At 35.7% G+C, this 20,794-nt stretch overlaps 1 protein-coding gene across 1 annotated transcript in view; it reads right to left on the bottom strand.

The window, feature by feature from the left end:
- The window catches only part of LOC150104484 (RIMS-binding protein 2-like), a 635,427-nt gene that overhangs the window by 103,014 nt on the left and 511,619 nt on the right, over positions 1-20,794 (bottom strand). Inside the window, exon 14 of the mRNA XM_090395563.1 lies at positions 345-799. Coding sequence (XP_090251689.1) covers positions 345-799 — 455 coding nt within the window. The remainder of the gene's footprint in view (positions 1-344; positions 800-20,794) is intronic.

Genomic DNA, 20,794 nt, shown 5'->3' with positions numbered 1-20,794 from the left:
ATGTCAGATTAGAATAAAAACCTTAACCTATATTTAAAATAATATCCATTAATTTATGAGCATTTGTTCTAACTTTTTTTCCAAATGTAAACTACTTAAGAGATTTTTTGAACCTATTTAATTAGAAATACAAAAGTATGTGCAAATTGTGAAATTGTGACAATTTATATAAACCTAAAAGTGTAAATGGATTACACTTTTAGGTTTATTAATTAGAATTACAACCTTGTGTGAAAATTTTAAAAAATTATGCCTTGTTGTTCCTTAAGTGAAAAACAAGTGAACGAGTTAACTTGTTTTTATTTTTTTAAAATTCTGCTGATATATCAAAACATAGTACTTACTTTTATTAGTTGGCCTTCTTGAAAAGATAATTCTTCATCAGCTGCATCTGGATTTGGAGACATTGTCTGAGGATCATAATCAAATAAGGCAACAAATAATCTGATTTTACCATCAGATTGGACAGATCTGATGCCCAAGTCTCCATCATGATCAAACATACCTTCTTGATATAATTTTTGTGGAAAACTAACAATCTGCTTTTGTACATGGTTGGGGACCTTTCTCTGGTTAGAATAAGAGGATTCTATTTCTGCAGCAAATTGTTCCCTTCCTGAAGAAACATGATATACTATATGCTGATTATCTTTGTTATGATAATTTTTCTGTGATGCCTGAGATTTCAGTGAATAGTCCCTATGTATAGTTCTACGTGAGATTTGAGCTCCTAGGTTGCATTCATGAGAGAAATTTTCAGTTGAACTGTGACTGCCATTTGCACTATCCTTTGTTATTTCTGCAACAAAAATAGAAAATACAGATCTATTTGAAAACATGATATTATTAATGTTTGACCTCCATGGAAAAAGATATGAAAACATTACTATGTTTTCATAACTTTCATTGAATTCATGTGATGGCAAGGAAACTCAACCCTTTCTGAAAATGCATTTCACTTATCCTTTATTCAATTCCTTTCTTACCATACCGTTACTCACTTTTTAGGAATACCAACTAAAACCAGATATAAAAGTAGTACTCCAAAAATAAAAATATTAACACATAAAAGGATATAATGATATTTTTTTTTCAGATGACAATTATTGTTATTATTATTATGGCCAACTCCAAGGAGTACTTAGACTCATCAAGGACTAAACATCATATCATAACTATTCAGCATTCGCACAGTGTCTGTCATACTTTGCTTTGAATTCATTTACAGTCACGGCACCCACAACAAACTCTGGCAGCTTATTAAACTCATTCACCACTCTCCAAGTAAAAAACCTAGTTCTAACACCTTTGCTACTACACTCTTGCTCAGTTTCCATGGAAACTGAGCAAGAGCCCCTAGTTCTCCCATCACCAGAACTGTTCTGAAGAATTTTCTCTGAATTAATCTTGTAAAAACACTTCAGTAATTTGAATGTCTCAATCATATCCCCCCTTTCCCGGTGATCTAAATCTACAAAGAGACTTACCAAAGGCAAGTAAGACTAACATACTAAAAGACCCAGATAGAAATATCAAAATTGGAGACATGGAGAATGCAAATACTTGGCCTTTCATTTTCAAAATATAAGCAAACTAGAGATGAATACTACAAAGACCATCAAATATCAAAACAGGCTTGACAGCAGAAAAATGCTGCAAATTCTCCAAATTATAAAAAACAAATTATTTTGGGATCCATTTACGATCTCTGAATTGATAGATGCCTTGAATAAACTAGATATAAATAAATCATGTAGACTGGATAACATACATGGATTTATGATCAAGCATCTTAATTAATACTGCCATTTTCTTAGACAGCGAAGCCATTTGACAGGGTGCCACATGATAAGCTGATATTTAAATTGCAGCTACATGAGACTGAATATCAGATTGGTCAACTGGATTCACAATTGGCTGTCCAATAGGTATCAGAGAATTGTGTATGGTGGGACAGTTTCAAGGAGGCAGAGGGTTACAAGTGGGGTCCCACAGGGCTCAGTACTGGGACCTATATTATTTAATCTTTATATCAGTGACATTGTCAGTGGATTGCAAGGGAATATTCAGTTGTTTGCGGATGATGCGAAGCTAGGAAGGATTATTAGTAATTGTGCAGATGTGGTAGCCCTGCAAGAGGATTTGAATAAGCTAGATAGATGGGCAAATGAATGGGGGTTTCAGTTTAATGCAGCAAAATGTAAGGTCTTGAGGTTTGGGAAACATCAATGGGATGCTGCATACTCTATGGGAGGAGTTATGCTGGAGGAAGTAGAGGAGACAAGAGATCTGGGGTTGATGGTTGATAGAAACCTGAAGTTTAGGGGACATATTGCAAAGGTGGTGAAGGTAACACAGAGGATTGCTGCAATTATGAGAAGGACACTGACCTGCAGAGATAAGAGGGTTATCATTCCGTTGTATAAGTCTCTGATCAGACCACACTTGGATTATTGTTCTCAGATCTGGTCCCCAGGATTTGAAAGGGATAAATTAATTGTGGAAAGGGTACAAAGGCGGACAACAAAGATGGTTTCAGGACTGTACAATGTTAGTTATGAGGATCGGCCAAGGGAATGTGGACTGCAGAGTTTGGTGGATAGAAGAAGGAGAGGTGATATGATTGAGACTTTTAAACTGATGAAAGATGGTTACAGGGTTGACACTGGGGAGTTCTTTTGCTTGGTTGAACAGCGGGAAGGAGTGATGACAAGAGGCCATCCCTTGAAGTTACGAAAGAAAACTGTGAGCAAAAGGGTGAGGAGTGGTTTCTTTGCATGGAGGGTGGTTGAACCGTGGAATGCATTGCCTGATAGAGTGGTGAAAGTGAGAACGGTCAATGAGTTTAAGGAGTAGTATGATAGACATTGTGTTTCTTAGGGGGGGGGGGGACCTCCCCTTGTTTGGTCTTGATAGACTGTGTTTCTTAGGAAGGACCTCCCACGATGAGTCTTTTTACTCCATGGAGGCCTGGATAATAATAATCTTCCTCCCCAAGCCTAGACTGGCTAATTCATTTATACAACAATAGCCTAAAACAAGGAAAAGCTCCAAAAGACTGGAAAATAGTCATTCCTCAAGACCAACCAGGACGTTATCGAGCAATTTCACTGACTTCAATTCCAGGCAAACTGATGGAAAAAAATGATACTCCAATGTTTGAACTACTATCTAAAAAAAATTAGTATCCTGCCTCATTTTCAGACTGCCTTTAGAAGAAATCATTCTACAAATGATCAACTTTTCTTCTTAACCCATTCAATTCAAGATAACTTCTAGATCAGTGGTTCTCAAACTTTTTGAAGTCGGGGCGCATTTAAAATCCTACAAATAATTGTAGGTGCACTATATACAAATTTCGAGAAATATATTATTATAATTAAGTCAAATATTACAGAAAAAAATAATGCGATAAAAAAAAATAAAATGAAACATACGTTAAGTTTATTCATTCTTGTGTTTATGAGAAACATGAGCCTGATGTGTCCTAGCGATTGCTTCAATGTTTGGGCATATATTTGAAAGGCAAACTCTCATTTCCTCGTCAATACATTGAAGAGTTCCTCTCTTTTTACACTTAATTGTGGTGAGGGTAGAAAATCCTAATTCACATAAATATGATGTTGAAAATTGCAGTAAAATGTTCAAAGCTTTTTTAGATATTGACACATATTCTTCTTTTATAGAAATCCAAAAGGCTTCAAGAGACAATTTCTTATGTTTAATCATCAATCCACGATCAGTGGATATAGCTGCCAGTTCTTCTTCTTCTGTTAATGTTAAACCAAAATCATTTGAAGTTTCCATAAATGGGTTTCTAATCCAATCGTATTGTTCAGTGTTAAATGATGGAAAATAAGAACTCAATTTTTCTTCTAAACTTGTTAAATGTTCAACTATTATTGGAAGTGTTTCATTTATGCAAGTGTTACTTACCAATGGAAACATTTCCAAATTACCATCAACAACTTTTCTTTTCTAAATCTGTAGTTTTCTCTGAAACGCTTTCATTTTGTCAGTGGATGTGAGAATATTTTCTTCTTTCCATTGCATGCTGGTATTCAAAATATTGAGCTGCTGAAATATATCAGCCAAATACTGTAACCTGGCAATCCAAAATTCACACCGAAGGATTTTACAAAAATGTAATTGTTTCATCTCTTCAAAAAACGCAAGAAGTTCTTGTCGTAGCTCGTGTACACGAGTAAGTACTTTCCCCCTTGACAGCCACCTCACCTCAGTGTGTAAAAGCAACTGTCTGTGTTGTGAATCCATATCGATACAAAGCTTTTCGAATAAACGCGATTTGACAGGTCTTGTTTTAATAAAGTTTACCATCTGAACAACTTGATCTAAAACTTCTCTTAATTTTTCTCCCAATGTTTTTGCCATCAAGGCCTCCCTATGAAGAAAGCAGTGAGTTATGATAACATTCTCATTTTGTTTTTTTACAAAATATGTAAGGCCCTTAACACAGCCTACCATGGAACGGGCTCCATCTGTACAAATGCCTACACACGACTTCCATGTTAACTGCCATTTATCAAGATAGCTATTCAAAATGTTAAAAACGTCTTCACCTTTTGTAGACACACTTAATTCTTTGCAAAAAAGAAACTGATTTACTATTTGATCTTCATTAATAAAACAGATGAATGCTAAGAGTTGCGCCTTGTTGGTAATGTCTGTTGACTCATCAACTTGCAACAAAATTTGAATACTGAAGTTTATTACTGCATACATTTTTCTCGATATCAGAAGACATTTCTATAATACACCTGTGAACTGTATTGTTGGACAGAGGAATCTTGCTTATTTTCATTGCTGCTTCATTTCCTGGCATTGTCTTGACCATTTTTTTGCATGCAAGCAAAATAAGTAACTCACCTAAAGAATGATCTTTCATATTTTTTGTTATCAGTTCTGAGACTTGATAAGAAGCGATTTGAGCTTTATCAGAAACAGTTATTATACTTTTAAAAGAATATGCCGCTTTTGTTTGCTGTTCAGGCAATCTCTTGAAAAAAACTTACAGATTTATCTTGTAAATTAGAGTGTATAGTTTTAAAATGTTTACTCAATTTACTAGGAAGCAATGATTCATTTGCCATTTTACATCCACATATTAAACATAGTGGCAAAGGATGATCTTCACTTCTGGTCCAAGTGAAACCAAAGCTTAAATAACTTTCATTATATTTGCGAGTAGGCCGCAATTTTGCTTTTTTACTTGCACTTAACTTTTGTTCACTTCCAGAATCTGATTCTTCAATATTATGCTTCTTTTTGAGAAATCTATCCATTTTATTTGGGTGTATTTATCTGAAAATAAGTAATATGCACATAACATTCACTTCCAACACTTTTAAAATAAATAATATACATAACAAGAATAAACCATATTCTTGTTCTCTTTGCAAGAAAAACCACTGTTAGTTAACATAATAATGATGTGTTGACAAAAAGAACGGTATATCCGTAATGAAAAGGTATAATAGAGTAACTATATTTATTTTTATATCTGGACACATATTTCTCTGGAATACCATAGGGCACACCCAGAATCTTCTAGGGCGCACCCTTTCAGAACTACTGTTCTAGATCAAACCTACCAAATCCACCATTGCACCTTTTATAGATTTTAGCAATGTCTTTGACAAGGTGTGGAGGTAGAAACTCTTTTCCAAGCTTTGTCATATTGGAATAGGAGGTAAGGTTCTAAACTGAATTTATGACTTTCTAAGAAACAATTTGAGTTAGAATAAATAATACTTCTTCCAAGAAAGTGAAAATCAGACAGGGACTCTCTCAAGACAGTATGTTGAGCCAACTTCAGCTTACCAACTTAGAAACAGCTGAAGGTCATTTCCACAAAACCATTGAGTTTATCTACATACTGTCAAAACAAAAAAAAAAAAAAAAAAAATTAAAATTAACCCTACTAAATCAGGAATTTGTGTATACTATTAATAATCACCTCAGAAAGTGGAGACCAAAGCTGTAGCTAAACAAGCAACTAATTACATTTAATGAAAACCTCAAATACCTTGGAGTTATCCTGGATCTATCATTAAGCTTTAATAAGCATATCAACAATGTTGAAGTCAGAGCAAAAAGAAGACTAAATATCATGAAAAGTATCTCTAGTGGAGAGTGTGGAGCTAATGCTAAAACTTTAAAAGTCACATACACCTCTATTATCTGATCCATAATGGAATATGATTTGCCCATCTGGATGCAAACATCGCAAACCAGTTCAGACAAGATTACAAAAAATCAGAAAAATGCAGCTAGAATCACATGTGGACTAAGGAATACTGCTGGAAAAATAGTAGAATTTTAATCCAACCTTGTTCCTTAGGTGGCAAGAAAATTTTACTAAATTTGTAGAAAAAAGAGCCAATCTTGCACATAATAGCACAAGTGAACATTTTAAAAAGTACCAACCAACAAACAGAATAAAGAAAAAATTGATAATGCATAAAATCATTGAAAATAAAATTTCCTTAGACTGTCCAAATAAAATAGACTACCCAGCATTTCCGCCAAATCAAAACAGGAAAAATATAGTTATTTATTTTGAAATAGGGAAACACAAGAAAAAAAAAGCATAGAAATCCCTGAAATTTTGAGATCATTAGCTCTTTCAAAAATAATGAAATATGGATCTGATTCCATAAAGTTCTACACAGATGGCTCCAAAAATCCAAATGGTAATAATTCTGGCATACTCACACTTATGGCTCATAAAATATAGAACTAAAAACAACCAACAGTATAGGATGCAACTCATACCATGCAGAATTAATAGCCATTAACACACAGCACTGCAGCATTTGGATAAACAAAATCCAAAGGAATTTACATTTTTCACAGATTCCTTAGCAGTCGTTCAAGATATTAAGAATTGCTATACTAGCCAGCAAGAAATACTTAGAGACATATCAAAAAACATAAACAAACTAAATAAAGATTCCAAAATAATTTTTCAGTGGATTAAAGTGAAATGAAACTGCAGATGAAGTAGCAAAAATGGCTGTAACATCAAGTGATACTGCAGATTTTGATCTTTTTAAAACTACCCAAAAAGGAAATGTAAAAAGAATGATTCTCCAGGACATGACTCACCACTGGTATTAAGCAGAAAAACCAGGAGCTACCATCAACTCCAGGTTTAATCACTATGCCACTACCATGAGCTCTTGTCTGAAGACCAGCCACACAAGACCAATCAAGTTTAGCAATGTCATAAGTCTTCCTGATCTGCAAAATCTGCAACATCAAGGAAGCATCATGACTGCATTTACTAACTTGTATGAATACTTCTAAATGTGAGCATTATAACAACCCAGAAAAGGTGCTTTATAAAATAAACGAATATGACTTCAATGATCTGGTGTAATAATACTATGGGATAATAAAAATTTTAAAAAAATGTTGAAGTCCCCACATACAAATAGCAAAATGGTGTATCACAACAATTATTTCAACTCTATATGGCTTTGATCAGTGCTGACACCAGGACTAATGTGCAGATTTGGTCACCTGGTTTCAGCATTTTGAGAAAATTCTAGGAAAGCTCTAAAGAGCAGAATATTATAGTATTATCAGACATCTTCCCAACTGCAGATTTCTGCTGGAATAGAAGGAAAAGTGGAATATGATATAGATCATTGAAGTTGGTTAGGATATGGTATAAACAGTAGAGTTTTTAATCGATGTTATGAATTAGTGAAATGCACTGCCATTGGGTTGGTGAGTATACAAAAATAGGGCCAATGAGTTTAACATTTTATGATTATCTGTAGCAATTTAAACTCATTTATTATGGCTCATAATGCATCATATCTCCATATGATGCTTGTTATTAAATAATTCAATAAATTTAGAAGCAAAGTTTTTTAGAATAATTTATAATGGATCAATTCATGATCAAAAACAAAAGTTAAAATTAATTGCATACGTTACCATCCTTATACTATTTACTAATATTGTGTATATATTGTTTACAAACATAACTGGTAGCAGCCAATGTAAATCAGAGCTGAATTCTAGTCAACTAATAATTTACCTTATCATATTCTATATACTACAATGACCAAGAGGATTTTCATTTATTTACTTCTGAATATTTTCTCAAAAACTTACCTTGAAAATATTGATTTAATGGTTAATTTGATGTATCATAATTTTTACAATATTTCATTAAAAAAAAAAAACATAAATCAATCTTTAATATGATCTAAGCTAGATACAACATACAGTCTGTGGATAATTTGCAGTTAGGGAAGTTGTACTTAAAAATATAGTATTTCAGTATAATTTGTAGTAGTTCTTAGTTCTTTGCACAGTATTTGAATAATAGTGGCAGCCACAGCTCAGTTTGCTAATAGTTTATCACCAAGTCCCTCCCCAATATTTAAGGACTACATTTAATACAGCATACTATGGGATTTTGTTTATGGCATGTATGCATCCCAACAGTTAGATATATAGTAGATGAGAGATCAAGGAGTGCATATGTGCAGAAAATGTAAAAAAGGGAAAGAACTTTTTGATTTAGACATTAGTATAGCAGACCTCGGCAGCATTACGTCAGAAATGGGAGAATACTGACTGAGAGAGACAAGTTGTGTGATCATGAGTGAGGATAATGAGCAGAATGTGAATGAAAAAATAAAAGCAGGGAGTATGATAAGTTTGAAACATTGTGAAGATTTCTTAAATGATGTTAATTGGGAGGATGAATGGTGAGCAAGAGTGGGTAGCTTGCAGAGAGAGACAAATGCACTGAAAGAGGAAGAGGAATGTCCCAGAAATGAGTTGAGAGGCATGAAAGAAGAGATTAGCCAACTGGAAACACTGAATGCAAAGCAAATCAGAGTAGGAGTAAGAGAGAGTTATGAGAATAACAGTAGAGGAGAGAATAGGAGAACCAGTAAAAGAGAGAGAATGATAAAAATGTAAAAGATGGAGTGCTGGAACCAGGAATGGAGAGATGACAGGACAAAAGGTAAGTAGGGGAAAGAAAGAAAGAAAGAAAGTGTTAGAGGGGAGAGAGAAAGAGAGAGAGAGGGGGAGGATGCAGGTGAAAGAGGTGTGGTGTATGGAGACTCAATGACCATGGTGTGCAAGACAGAATGCTTGAGGAGTGTTTGCTTGGAGGCAACAGAAACTGTGACTATGGCAATTAAGCAAGGTGGAAGGGTGGATGAGATGACTGCGATGGTGGGCACGAATGACTTAAGAGGCAGTGTGAATTGAGTGGCAAGAGATCTGAGGTTCATGTTTGAGGATGTATGGAAGAAAACTGAGAGAGGGAATATAGTAAATGTGTTGTCCAAGTATGATAATTCAGAGCTCTGGAGAAGAGGATCAATAATGAATAGCATGATAGCAAGAATGCATTGAAAGAGAGGTTTGGATATGGATGCTTGGAGGGTTTTTGAGGACAGAAAGGAATTGTATGCAAGAGATGACTTGCATTTGAATGAGGAAGGATGTAGGCATCTGGTGAAAATGCTGTTCTCTGAGCAAGTCAATGTATCAATGCAGGTAACTAGCATTATCAGGGTGGATGGTAGTAGGCATGGCATCTTGTAAGAATTGGTGCTTGGGAGAAGGAGGAATACATCAGGTAATTCCAGTGGAGTCTGAAGAAAATAATGATAGGTACAGAAACAGTGACAATGCCTTGCGTATCTGGAATGAAGAAAATTAATTGGTGGTACTGATAGCATCAGGCTGTCCAAAGATTATTGGTGTTCTCTTGAAACATAGTTGACGGAAGATGATATACTAACAGGAAAAGAAGTAGCAGGGTATAGAGTTTTTCACCAGGATAGGAAGGGAAAATGCAGTGGTGGAGTACTGCTTATGATAAGTAATTACTCATGCCCTCTCAGAGTGGAGGATTTGGAGGACAGTTGCAATAATGGTTTTGAAAGCATATGGTGTGAGGTAGAGGTGGGCAGGACAGGATATTTAATGGGGTGTTGCTACAAGCCAGGGAGCACAGAGGGAAAAGAGCTAGAGATGCTTAGGCAGTTGAGCTATGCAAGTGCAAGCAGAATGATTATTATGAGAGATTGTAACTATAGCAGTATAAATTGGGAAGAGGAAACTGCATATATTTGGTTAAGATATGTCAATGACGTATTTGTAGTCTGGGATCATCCCCAACATGAATTACAACTGTTTCTAGATAAAATTAACCTTTTTCATCATCGCATCAATTTTACGTCAGAAAAAGAATCTCCACAGGGTATCTCCTTTTTGGATTTGCACATTAAAAGAAGACGGTTCCATCGCTACGTCTGTCTTTTGCAAGCCTACATTCTCAGGTCGCTACATTCACAATTCTTCTGCTCATCATCCATATCAGGAATCTGGCATTATTAAATCACTAGTTTCCAGAGCACACAAATTCTGCTCCTCTGAAGAATCTCTAAACTAAGAATCAGAAATAATCAAAAATACAACTAAATGGATATAATCCTAAACCGACTCAAAAAATCAGTCACTTTCCCACACATCAAACCAGACAAGAAGAAGTCCATAGGATTCCCATACCTTATGTCAAAGGCATCTCCAAACATCTTTCTAAAATTATGAAGAAATATTTTGCCACTACTTACAAACCTATCAACCAAATTTACAACTTGTTCCCTTCTCCTAAGGACAAACTCTCACCTTTGACGTTGCCTGGCATTTATGATATTCCATGCTCATGCAAATTGTCTTACTTTGGACAGACAGGTAGGTCTGTTCAAAAACGCATCTCAGAACATCAAGACCACATTCGTCTTTTTAAAACGCAGAAATCTGGCCTCTCTCAACACGGATTGAAAATCCAACCATAGGATCCATTGGAAAAAGTCCAAACTTTTACATAGATATTTATATAAACATGAACGTTTATATAAAGAACGTTCTGAAGCCCTACTACACAGTCCAAATTTAAACTGCAACGACGTTCTTACTATTCCTAAAGTATGGGAAATTGTCATACAAAATTGTGTAAAATTATTATTATTAGTTTTTTTTTTTACTTCTGTAACATGTTACGCACGTTTAATGAGATTCTATTGTAATCATGTGCCCTAACTGTATGTTATTCCTATTTTGTTTAAACTACTGTACTGATGATGTCCTAAGATACTTAGGATGAAATATTTACAAGTAAATAATTTTAACTGTGGTTAATATGTGTGTTTATTTTAATTATGATCTCACCACAGGTTTTGTTTTTAAAAAAAAATACGAACAATAAGTTACGTGATAACCACAATAATTAACTTTAATGAAATGAAAGTACAGATATTTCATACTGAAAATAACAGTACATCATCAGTGTGTAGAAACAAGCTACTCAAAGAAATGAGAATACAAGTACATACAGCAGTCAGTGGTTTACCAATTAAAAACTGTTGTCGGGTGATAGAAATTAATTTTAATAAATAATATTAAAAATATTCATCTATTTCTATATTTCTATAGCTAGTATTTCTAATTATCTAATATTCAGTCTATTTTAGATCTTGAAAGAAGGATTTCAGCTACCCTGGATGACGAATTACTGGATATATCATTCTACATGTTTCTAAACAATCTTTAGCCCGTTCATATGAAAGACATTCCTGCAGACTGATAAAAAAATATGAATCATTATACTGTAAGCAAAAAAATTACTTTTGACAACATTCCTACTAATAAATGGACTGTGAATATTTCTGGATGCCTGTTGTCTGATGCTGAAACCAGTGTATTGGCTAAAGACCAAGATTTTGTTGTGGTACCTAAATACATCCCATATCTTGATTTTTTGCATAATATCGAATGCAAATTGTTGGGACATTCCAGTGAAGATGCTAATAAACTACGGTTTAAAGTTGCTGCTTTACTTTTTAAAAGCAAATTAATACATATCTAGTGCTGAAACCTGTGTGCTGTTTTCATTAAGACAAAAGAGCAATATATCTATTTCAAAACCATATAAAGGAAAAGCTGTAGTGTTAATGGATAGGGTTGACTATGAGAGGAAGATAGACTGACTTTTACAGGATACCTCCACTTATCAAGAAATTAGTTATAACCCTACAAAAACACAAAATGAAACAATTAAATAAGCTGCTTGATGAAGTTGTTAGTTGGGATCAAAATACTTTGGACAAGTTATGCACTCATTTTGGAAGAACTTCTTGTTTATATGGCCTCCCAAAAATTCATAAAGAAGGTTATCCAGTAAGACCCACCATGAATTGTATTAACTCCCTCACCTATGCAATTGCTAAATTCCTGTCACGTTTATTAACTGTCCATACTGGACAATCCAGACCATTCATCAAGAATTCCACTCATTTCCTTGAGAAAATCAAGGATATTCAAATACAAGAGTCGGATTTGTTAGTCAGCTTTGACATTGTTTCCCTCTTTACTAATATTCCATTATCTGATACTGTTAATTTACTATATTTTAAGGTTACACGGTGATCAGCACTCATGTTTGTAAATTTAGGGACACAAAAACACACGTGTTGAACAGATTATTTTATTAATTACTAATAAATTAAAACTTGACATTTTGACCCCTGTATTGAGATCATCATTGGAAGAATACAAGTGTATAAGGAACCAAGCTACTTGCTCATGCCCTGTATATACTGATAAACTAAATCTACGTAGTTAATTAATCATTTTCCCTAGCCTGGCCTCTAGTGAAAAAATAATAATAAAAATAAAAATAAAATAATCTGGATAGTTCTGATTGTTATAATATGATTTCTTTCAGTTGCTGTTGAATGTTACAAACACTTCACCAGGTTGTCTTCTTGTAATGGGATTTTTCTATGGCTAGTTTAGGTTGTTATACAGGTTGTAGATGGGTCCTCCACATTCTTGAAATGGTTAGGCCATCATTTTTGTTGAGATTTGGGTTGTGTTTGAGCATTTCACATGACTCTTTAAATTTTCTCTCAAACCAGATTTTGGTGCGGTGTAGGAACTTGGTATTTTTCCAATCAATTCTGTGGTATGTTTGGAGTGCGTGGTCAGAAAGTCCGGTTTTTCCAAAATGGAAGTATTTAATGTGTCGTTTCTGTTTGTCTTGTCTGATTGGGATAGTTCGCCCTGTTTCCCCTATATATGGTATGTTACATGTACATTGTATACCCCTGGGTGGGCTAGATGTGGAAGAGGATCTTTAGAAGAACTGAGTAGGTGTCTTAACTTATTTGGGGGTTTAAAGGTGGTTTTAATGTTGTATTTGCGTAGTGTTCTGTCTATTTTTTCAGCCTCTAACATAAGGAATGGCAATAGCATTCCTGAAATCTTTTTTTGTTCTTACTGGTATCTTTATGGAGGATCTTGTGAATAATTTTTTTACTGTATCCATTTTTTTATAAATGTTTGGTTGATGATCTTGTATTCCTGGTTTAGCCTGTTCATTAGAACAAATAGTTAGAGCTCTGTGTTTAAGGGTGCTTATGATACCTAGTTTTTGTGTTGGGTGGTGTTAAGAATTTTTGTGTATGTACTGGCCTGTGTGTGTAGGTTTGTGGTAAACTGAGAAGGAGAGACCAGCAAGAGGGAAGACCCTCTGGCTGTCTTCTCCATGGTAAAGTGGTGAGCCCATGGGCTCACCACTCCCCCCCCCCCCCCCAAATAGCTAACTTTATTATGGAAGACTTTGAGCAACGTGCTCTAGAGACAGCATGTCTAAAGCCCAAAATTTGGCTCAGATACTCGGCCGCGAAGCTCTAAATACATTCCTTAGCCACCTAAACAAACAACACAAACGTATCCAATTCACCATTGAAATGGAAAAAAACAACTCTCTTCCTTTCCTAGACACACTTGTCACAAGTCTTCCCTCTGGCTGTCTCTCCTTCTCAGTTTACTGCAACCCTACACACACAGGCCAATACATAAACAAAATTTCTTACCACCACCCAACACAAAAATTAGGTGTAATAAGCACCCTTAAACACAGAGCTCTAACTATTTGTTCTAATGAACAGGCACTAAACCAGCAATACAAGATCATCAAACAAACATTTATAAAAAATGGATACAGTAAAAAAAACTATTCACAAGATCCTCCATAAAGATACCAGTAAGAACAAAAAAAGATTTCAGGAATGCTATTGCCATTCCTTATGTTAGAGGCATTTCTGAAAAACAGACAGAACACTACACAAATACAACATTAAAACCACCTTTAAACCCCCAAATAAGTTAAGACACCTACTCAGTTCTTCTAAAGATCCTCTTCCACATCTAGCTCACCCACGGGTATATACAAAATACAATGCACATGTAACATACCATACATAGGGGAAACAGGACGAACTATCCCAATCAGACAAGACAAACACAAACGACACATTAAATACCTCCATTTTGCAAAAACCGGCATGCACTCCAAACATACCACAGAATTGATTGGAAAAATACCAAGTCCCTACACCGCACCAAAATCTGGTTTGAGAGAAAATTTAAAGAGTTATGTGAAATGCTCAAACACAACCCAAATCTCAACAAAAATGATGGCCTAACCATTTCAAGAATGTGGAGGACTCATCTACAACCTGTATAACAACCTAAACTAGCCATAGAAAAATCCCACTACAAGAAGACAACCTGGTGAAGTGTTTGTAACATCCAACAACAACTGAAAGAAATCATATAACAATCAGAACCATCCAGAAGAATATTAATAGATGAGGAATTTAGTAGTTTATTGTAGTTGTATTTATTTTTTTTATTTTATTTTATTATTATTATTTTATTTTATTTTATTTATTTTTTTTTTTTTTATCACTAGAGGCCAGGCTAGGGAAAAGGATTAATTAACTATGTAGAATTAGTTTACTGGTATGCAGGGCATAAGCATGTAGCTTGGTTCCTTGTATACATTTGTATTCTTCCGATGATGACCTCGATACAGGAGTCGAAACGTCAAGTTTTAATTTATTAGTCATTAATAAAATAATCTATTCAACACGTGTGTTTTTGTGTCCCTAAATTTACAAATATGAATTTACTATATGATGATTGCCCTCCTGATATTGCAAAGATTTTTGAATTTGTTATAGATTCAGGATATTTCAGCTGGAAAAACAAGATCTATAGGCAAGTAGAAAGCATGCCTTTTCTGTTTAGCCTCATTCTGAGAATGAATGTACCACTTTCCTACAACAGATCAATAGCTTTCACCCACACATTCAATTCCCCATGGAAAAAGAAAAGGCCGGTAGGTTCCCATTCTTGGACATCCTTCTTACAAAGCGCACAGCACAGCACAGGAGCCAATTATCCAGCAAATAATTGACTCCTATGTTACAACACCTCAGGATTCTTCAACAGACCGCAGGGTTTCAATCCCTTAAATTTCTCATCTGTTGCCCTCCAAAAGACAAAGTATCACCTCTACCATTAGCTGGCATTTACTAGATATCTTGTGAATGTAATCTAACATACTTTGGACAGATAAGCCATTCTGTGGAAAAAGAATTAATGAACATCAATATTATATCAAATATATGAAACCTCAAAAGTCTGGTCTGGCACAACATAGTACTGACATTAAACACAGTATCCAGTGGGAAGAAGCTCGTGTTCTTCATAGAAGCAGGTTTAAATATAAACACCTTTTCAAAGAAAGTTGTGAAGTCCTTTTACACTGGCCAAATCTGAATCAGAACGATTGTCTCCCTCTCTTCCAAATGTTTGGGAGATTCTTATTTTATGTAATCATTAAAAATAATTTTTAATAATATTATTTATTAAAATTAATTTCTAGCAGGCTGCAAAGTTTTTAATTGGTAAACCACTGACTGCTGTATGTACCTGGTATTCCCGTTTCTTTGTGATGCTTGTTTCTACACACTGATGATGTACTGTTATTTTCAGTACGAAATATCTGTACTTTCATTTCATTAAAGTTAATTACTGTGATTATTGTGTAATTTATTGTTCATCAACATCATAATAAAAATATGATAGTCACAGGCACCAAAGTAATAACGTGTTATACTCGTACATTTCGCTAATGTGAATTTCCGTTAACTCAGCATTTTGTTATGGGGGGTTTCACTTGAAGCTTTGAATAGGGTGACTACTGAGTATAAATTTGCTGGGTGATTACTGGGTGTGGTAGGAAGTGTCTGTAACTGATAAAAAAGTATGGAAATCACCTGAGACTTAAAAAAAAAAAAGTTTGTTAAGTATTACTCTCTAACCAGTAATTAAATTAAGAGGAATTAGATCCCACATCTTTTAAAACTGAATAAGAAACTCAAAGATTGGAATCAGAGAGTTTCATGCCGAATATAGTATAAAAACCTGATTTATAGTACCACGTTCTAGGACTACTTGCATACTAACGTGAGCTAAATGCAAGTAGTCCTAGAACGTAGTACAAACACGGGCAACTCATTGCAAAGGTAGGGAAAGTTCTGATCGCTATTCTTGGTATTTTCCATAATGTAAAAACACATTTCCTAGGAAATGTATGCTGTTATTACATTATGGTGGGAGGTCACTACCCAGACCGGTTTCAGCCTTTATTGAGGCTTCATCAGTGAGTAGCTAGACCAATTAATACCAAAGGGTATAGTGAAAAGAACTTATATACTCTGATATACGAGTTGTCCAAAAGGTGCACCCATTAAGTTACTTAAATATAAAGAGCCAACAGGCTTCATTTCGGCGATATAAACATTAATTAAATTAAGGGGAATTAGATCCCATATCGTTTTAAAACCGAATAAGAAACTCAAAGATTGGAATTAGAGAGTTTCATGCCGAATATAGTATAAAAAACTATAAAAGTATCGGCGAATACTAGCGTGAGCTAAATGCAAGTAGCCCTAGAACGTAGTACAACTTATATTTAAGTAACTTAATGGGTGCACCTTTTGGACAACTTGTATAGTATAGCAGAGCATATAAGTTCTTTTCGCCCTTTGTTATTAATTGGTCTAGCTGCTCACTGATGAAGCCTCAACAAAGGCTGAAACCGGTCCGGGTAGTGACCTCCCATCATAATGTAATAACAGCATACATTTCCTAGGAAATGTGTTTTTACATTATGGAAAATACCAAGAATAGCGATCAGAACTTTCCCCACCTTTGCAACGAGTTGCCCGTGTTTGTACTACGTTCTAGGACTACGTGCATTTAGCTCACGCTAGTATTCGCTGATACTTTTATAGTTTTTTAGACTATATTCGGCATGAAACTCTCTAATTCCAATCTTTGAGTTTCTTATTCGGTTTTAAAACGATGTGGGATCTAATTCCCCTTAATTTAATTAATGTTTATATCGCCGAAATGAAGCCTGTTGACCCTCTAACCAGTTTTTACTCTTTTCATCATCAGCAAACAACCACATATTTCACCTCGTATAATTTCTCATATCATTAATGAGCAAATGGAATAGAAGTGGTCCATTACAGGCTCTGTGGCACACTGATAATCATAAGTCCTCTCTTGGATTTAACTCCTCGTATAACATTCTTTGATGTCTTCCCTCAAGTCACCCTTGTATCCATATAATCAGAGTCATATCTATTCCCATTAGCTCCAATTTATTACTATTATTATTATTCAGGCCTCCATGGAGTCAAAAGACTCATCGTGGGAGGTCCTTCTTAAGAACATAAAGTCTGTCGACTCATCGAGGCGAGGTCGGGCGTAAGAAACACAAAGTCTATCATACCACTCCTTAAACTCATTGACCGTTCTCACTCTCACCACTCCATCAGGCAATGCATTCCAAGGTTTAACCACCCCTCCATGCAAAGAAACCACTCCTCACCTTCTTGCTCACAGTTTCCTTTCATAACTTCCAGGGATGGCCTCTTGTCATCACTCCCTCCCACCGTTCAACCAAGCGAAAGAACTTCCCAGTGTCAACCCTGTAACCACCTCTCAACAGTTTAAAAGTCTCAATCATATCATCTCTCCTTCTATCCACCAAACTCTGCAGTCCACATTCCCTCAGCCGATCCTCATAACCAAAATTGTACAGTTCTGAAACCATCTTTGTCATCCATCTCTGTACCCTTTCCACAGTTAATTTATCCCCTTCAAATCCTGGGAACCAAATCTGAGAACAATAGTCCAAGTGTGGTCTGATCAGAGACTTATACAACGGAATGATAACCCTCTTATCTCTGCAGGTCAGTGTCCTTCTCATAATAGCAGCAATCCTCTGAGTTACCATCACAACCTTTGCAATATGTCCCCTAAACTTCAGGTTTCTATCAATCATCAACCCCAGATCTCTTGTCTCCCCTACTTCCTCCAGTATAACTCCTCCCATAGAGTATGCAGCATCCCATCGATGTTTCCCAAAACTCAAGACCTTACATTTTGCTGCATTAAATCGAGCATTCATTTGCCCATCTTTCTAGCTTATTCAAATCCTCTTGCAGGGCTACCACATCTGCACTATTACTAATAATTCTTCCCAGCTTCGCATCATCTGCAGACAACTGAATCTCCCCTTGCAATTCACTGACAATGTCATTCATATAAAGGTTAAACAATATAGGTCCTAGTACTGAGCCCTGTGGGACCCCACTTATAACCCTCTTCCTCCTTGAAACTGCTCCACCATACACAACTCTCTGATACCTATCAGACAGCCAATCCTGAATCCAGATTTGGGAAACACTCATCACCAGAGGTCCCACCTTACATTCCAGGCCACCTACTACCGACCTTAGAGGGCACTCCACCTAGATACGAATTTAGTGTCACCCACGTGACACTAAATTCCTATTTATAGTTTTTGTGTGCATGTTACATTAATTGTTTTTGTAATCCCCGTAGATGTCCTAGTGACTAGGACGAAATATAGGAAGTATTAAATTCTATTTTAATTCTTTTTGAGTGTTGTAAAAAATCCATTAAACCTCCAACATAATGTCCTCACAGCACTTAAGCCTCTACACTAGAACCTACAGTGGAGCAAATATTGATTCTGATGACCAATCTGACATCCAGACCCATGTGCTGCAACTTGAATATCAGCTTATCATGTGTCACTCTGTCAAATGCCTTCGCTAAGTCTAAGAAAATTGCAGTATATGCCTTTCCCTCATTTAATGTTCTTGTAACTTTATTATAAAAGGCTAGCATATTGCTAAAACAAGAGTGCCCCTTCACAAATCCATGTTGACTCTCACAGATAACATTATCCTCATCTGCACAATGCTGTATACAGTCCCTCACTACTTTCTCCAAGATCTTAACAACTGCTGATGACACAAAGATTGGCCTATAATTAGACACTTCCAGTCTGTTACCACCCTTATGCAATGGCACTATCTTGCCTTCTTTCCATTCCCTGGGCACCTTTCCTGCAGCCAGACTTTCATTGAAAAGCCAGGTTAAAGGCACTGTCAGTTCCTTAGCACATTCTCTCAAAACTCGTGGTGAAATACCATTCAGTCCCAAAGCTTTACTGATATCCAGAGTACTCAGTATCTGAAACACACTTTCCTCCTGTACCTCTAAACCTCGAACTTGCCCTATCCCTCTAGCATTAAAACTGACTCCTCTAGGATGAAATACTCCAATAAAGTGTTCATTGAACAATTGCACTATGTACTCTGCATCAGTCACTCTATTCCCATTTTTATCCCACAATATCATTCTTCCACAGTCATTTCTCCTCTTACTGCCCACATAGTTACATAAAATCATTCATGTAATATCCTGTAAAAGTCCAGATCAAATATAATTTTATTATAGAAAGTCAGTATATCATTAAGGCAAGACCTATTCTTCACAAAACATGCTACTCTCCCCACAGAGTATTATATTTCTCTTCATCAATTACTGAATTCTGCCTTTGATCAACATTTTCAGTAAATAGCCACTCCTGAGAGATTGAATGGCCTATCATTTGCTGCCTCTGTTTTGCAGCCTCCTTCATACAGGAAAAATATTTTGCCCTCCATCCATTCATTCACTTAGGACCTTGCGAGACCTGAGACTTAAAATAAACAGCATGGTTCAGAGACACTACCAATTCTCTTGTGCATTCTTATAATACCTAGGCTGACATTGCACTACTCCCATGGCCATAATTCCATTCACATTAAGTTCCAACAATACGCTTAGTAAACGCTTTTCCATCGTCTACCTGTATTCTTGTATCAGTCCCTGTCACATCTGTTATTGGCAAGGATGAGGGTGCAGTCGGATTATTCATTAACAAGTTGATGAAGTTGCAACTGCTGCAGTGGAACATGGAATGATAAATACACAAGGATCTAGCAGTGCTCAGACAATATCAAGGCAACTCGGCACACCATACTCAACTGTGTAGAAAATTCTGCATCAAATGCTGTGGTTACTTCTCTTACAAGATCTCCCATACTCATGCTCTGATTCATGGTGGTGCGGAAACTAAATTGCAGATTGCTCTGACATGCTTAGCTTGAATGGAGAATAATGCATGGCTGTGGAAGATCTTGTGAAGTGACAAGGCACGTTTTTATTAGAATGGTAGTATTAACTCACACAATTACTGCATTTGTAAATCATCATGGGCTGTGAATAACCCTCATTTGTTCCATCAAACCACTTTACGCTCACTGAAAGTCACAGTGTGGTGTGGTTTTACTGCATGTTTATTATAAGGCCATACTTTTTTCGAAGAATTTTGCCCAATGGTGACTTGTACTGCCTCTGCTGTTAGGTATTGAGAGATGCTGCACACTTCATTGTTCCACAACTGCAGTGGGTGAAGATGCCTTGACTCTACTAAATTCATGCA

This window comes from Typopeltis vanoorti, chromosome 7 (genome assembly GCF_054136105.1).
Source record: "Typopeltis vanoorti isolate ZY-2024b chromosome 7, IOZ_Tvanoo_1.0, whole genome shotgun sequence".
Lineage (NCBI taxonomy): Eukaryota > Metazoa > Arthropoda > Arachnida > Uropygi > Thelyphonidae > Typopeltis > Typopeltis vanoorti.
The sequence above is the reverse complement of the archived record's forward strand: the minus strand, read 5'-3'. Positions and strand labels throughout refer to the sequence as shown.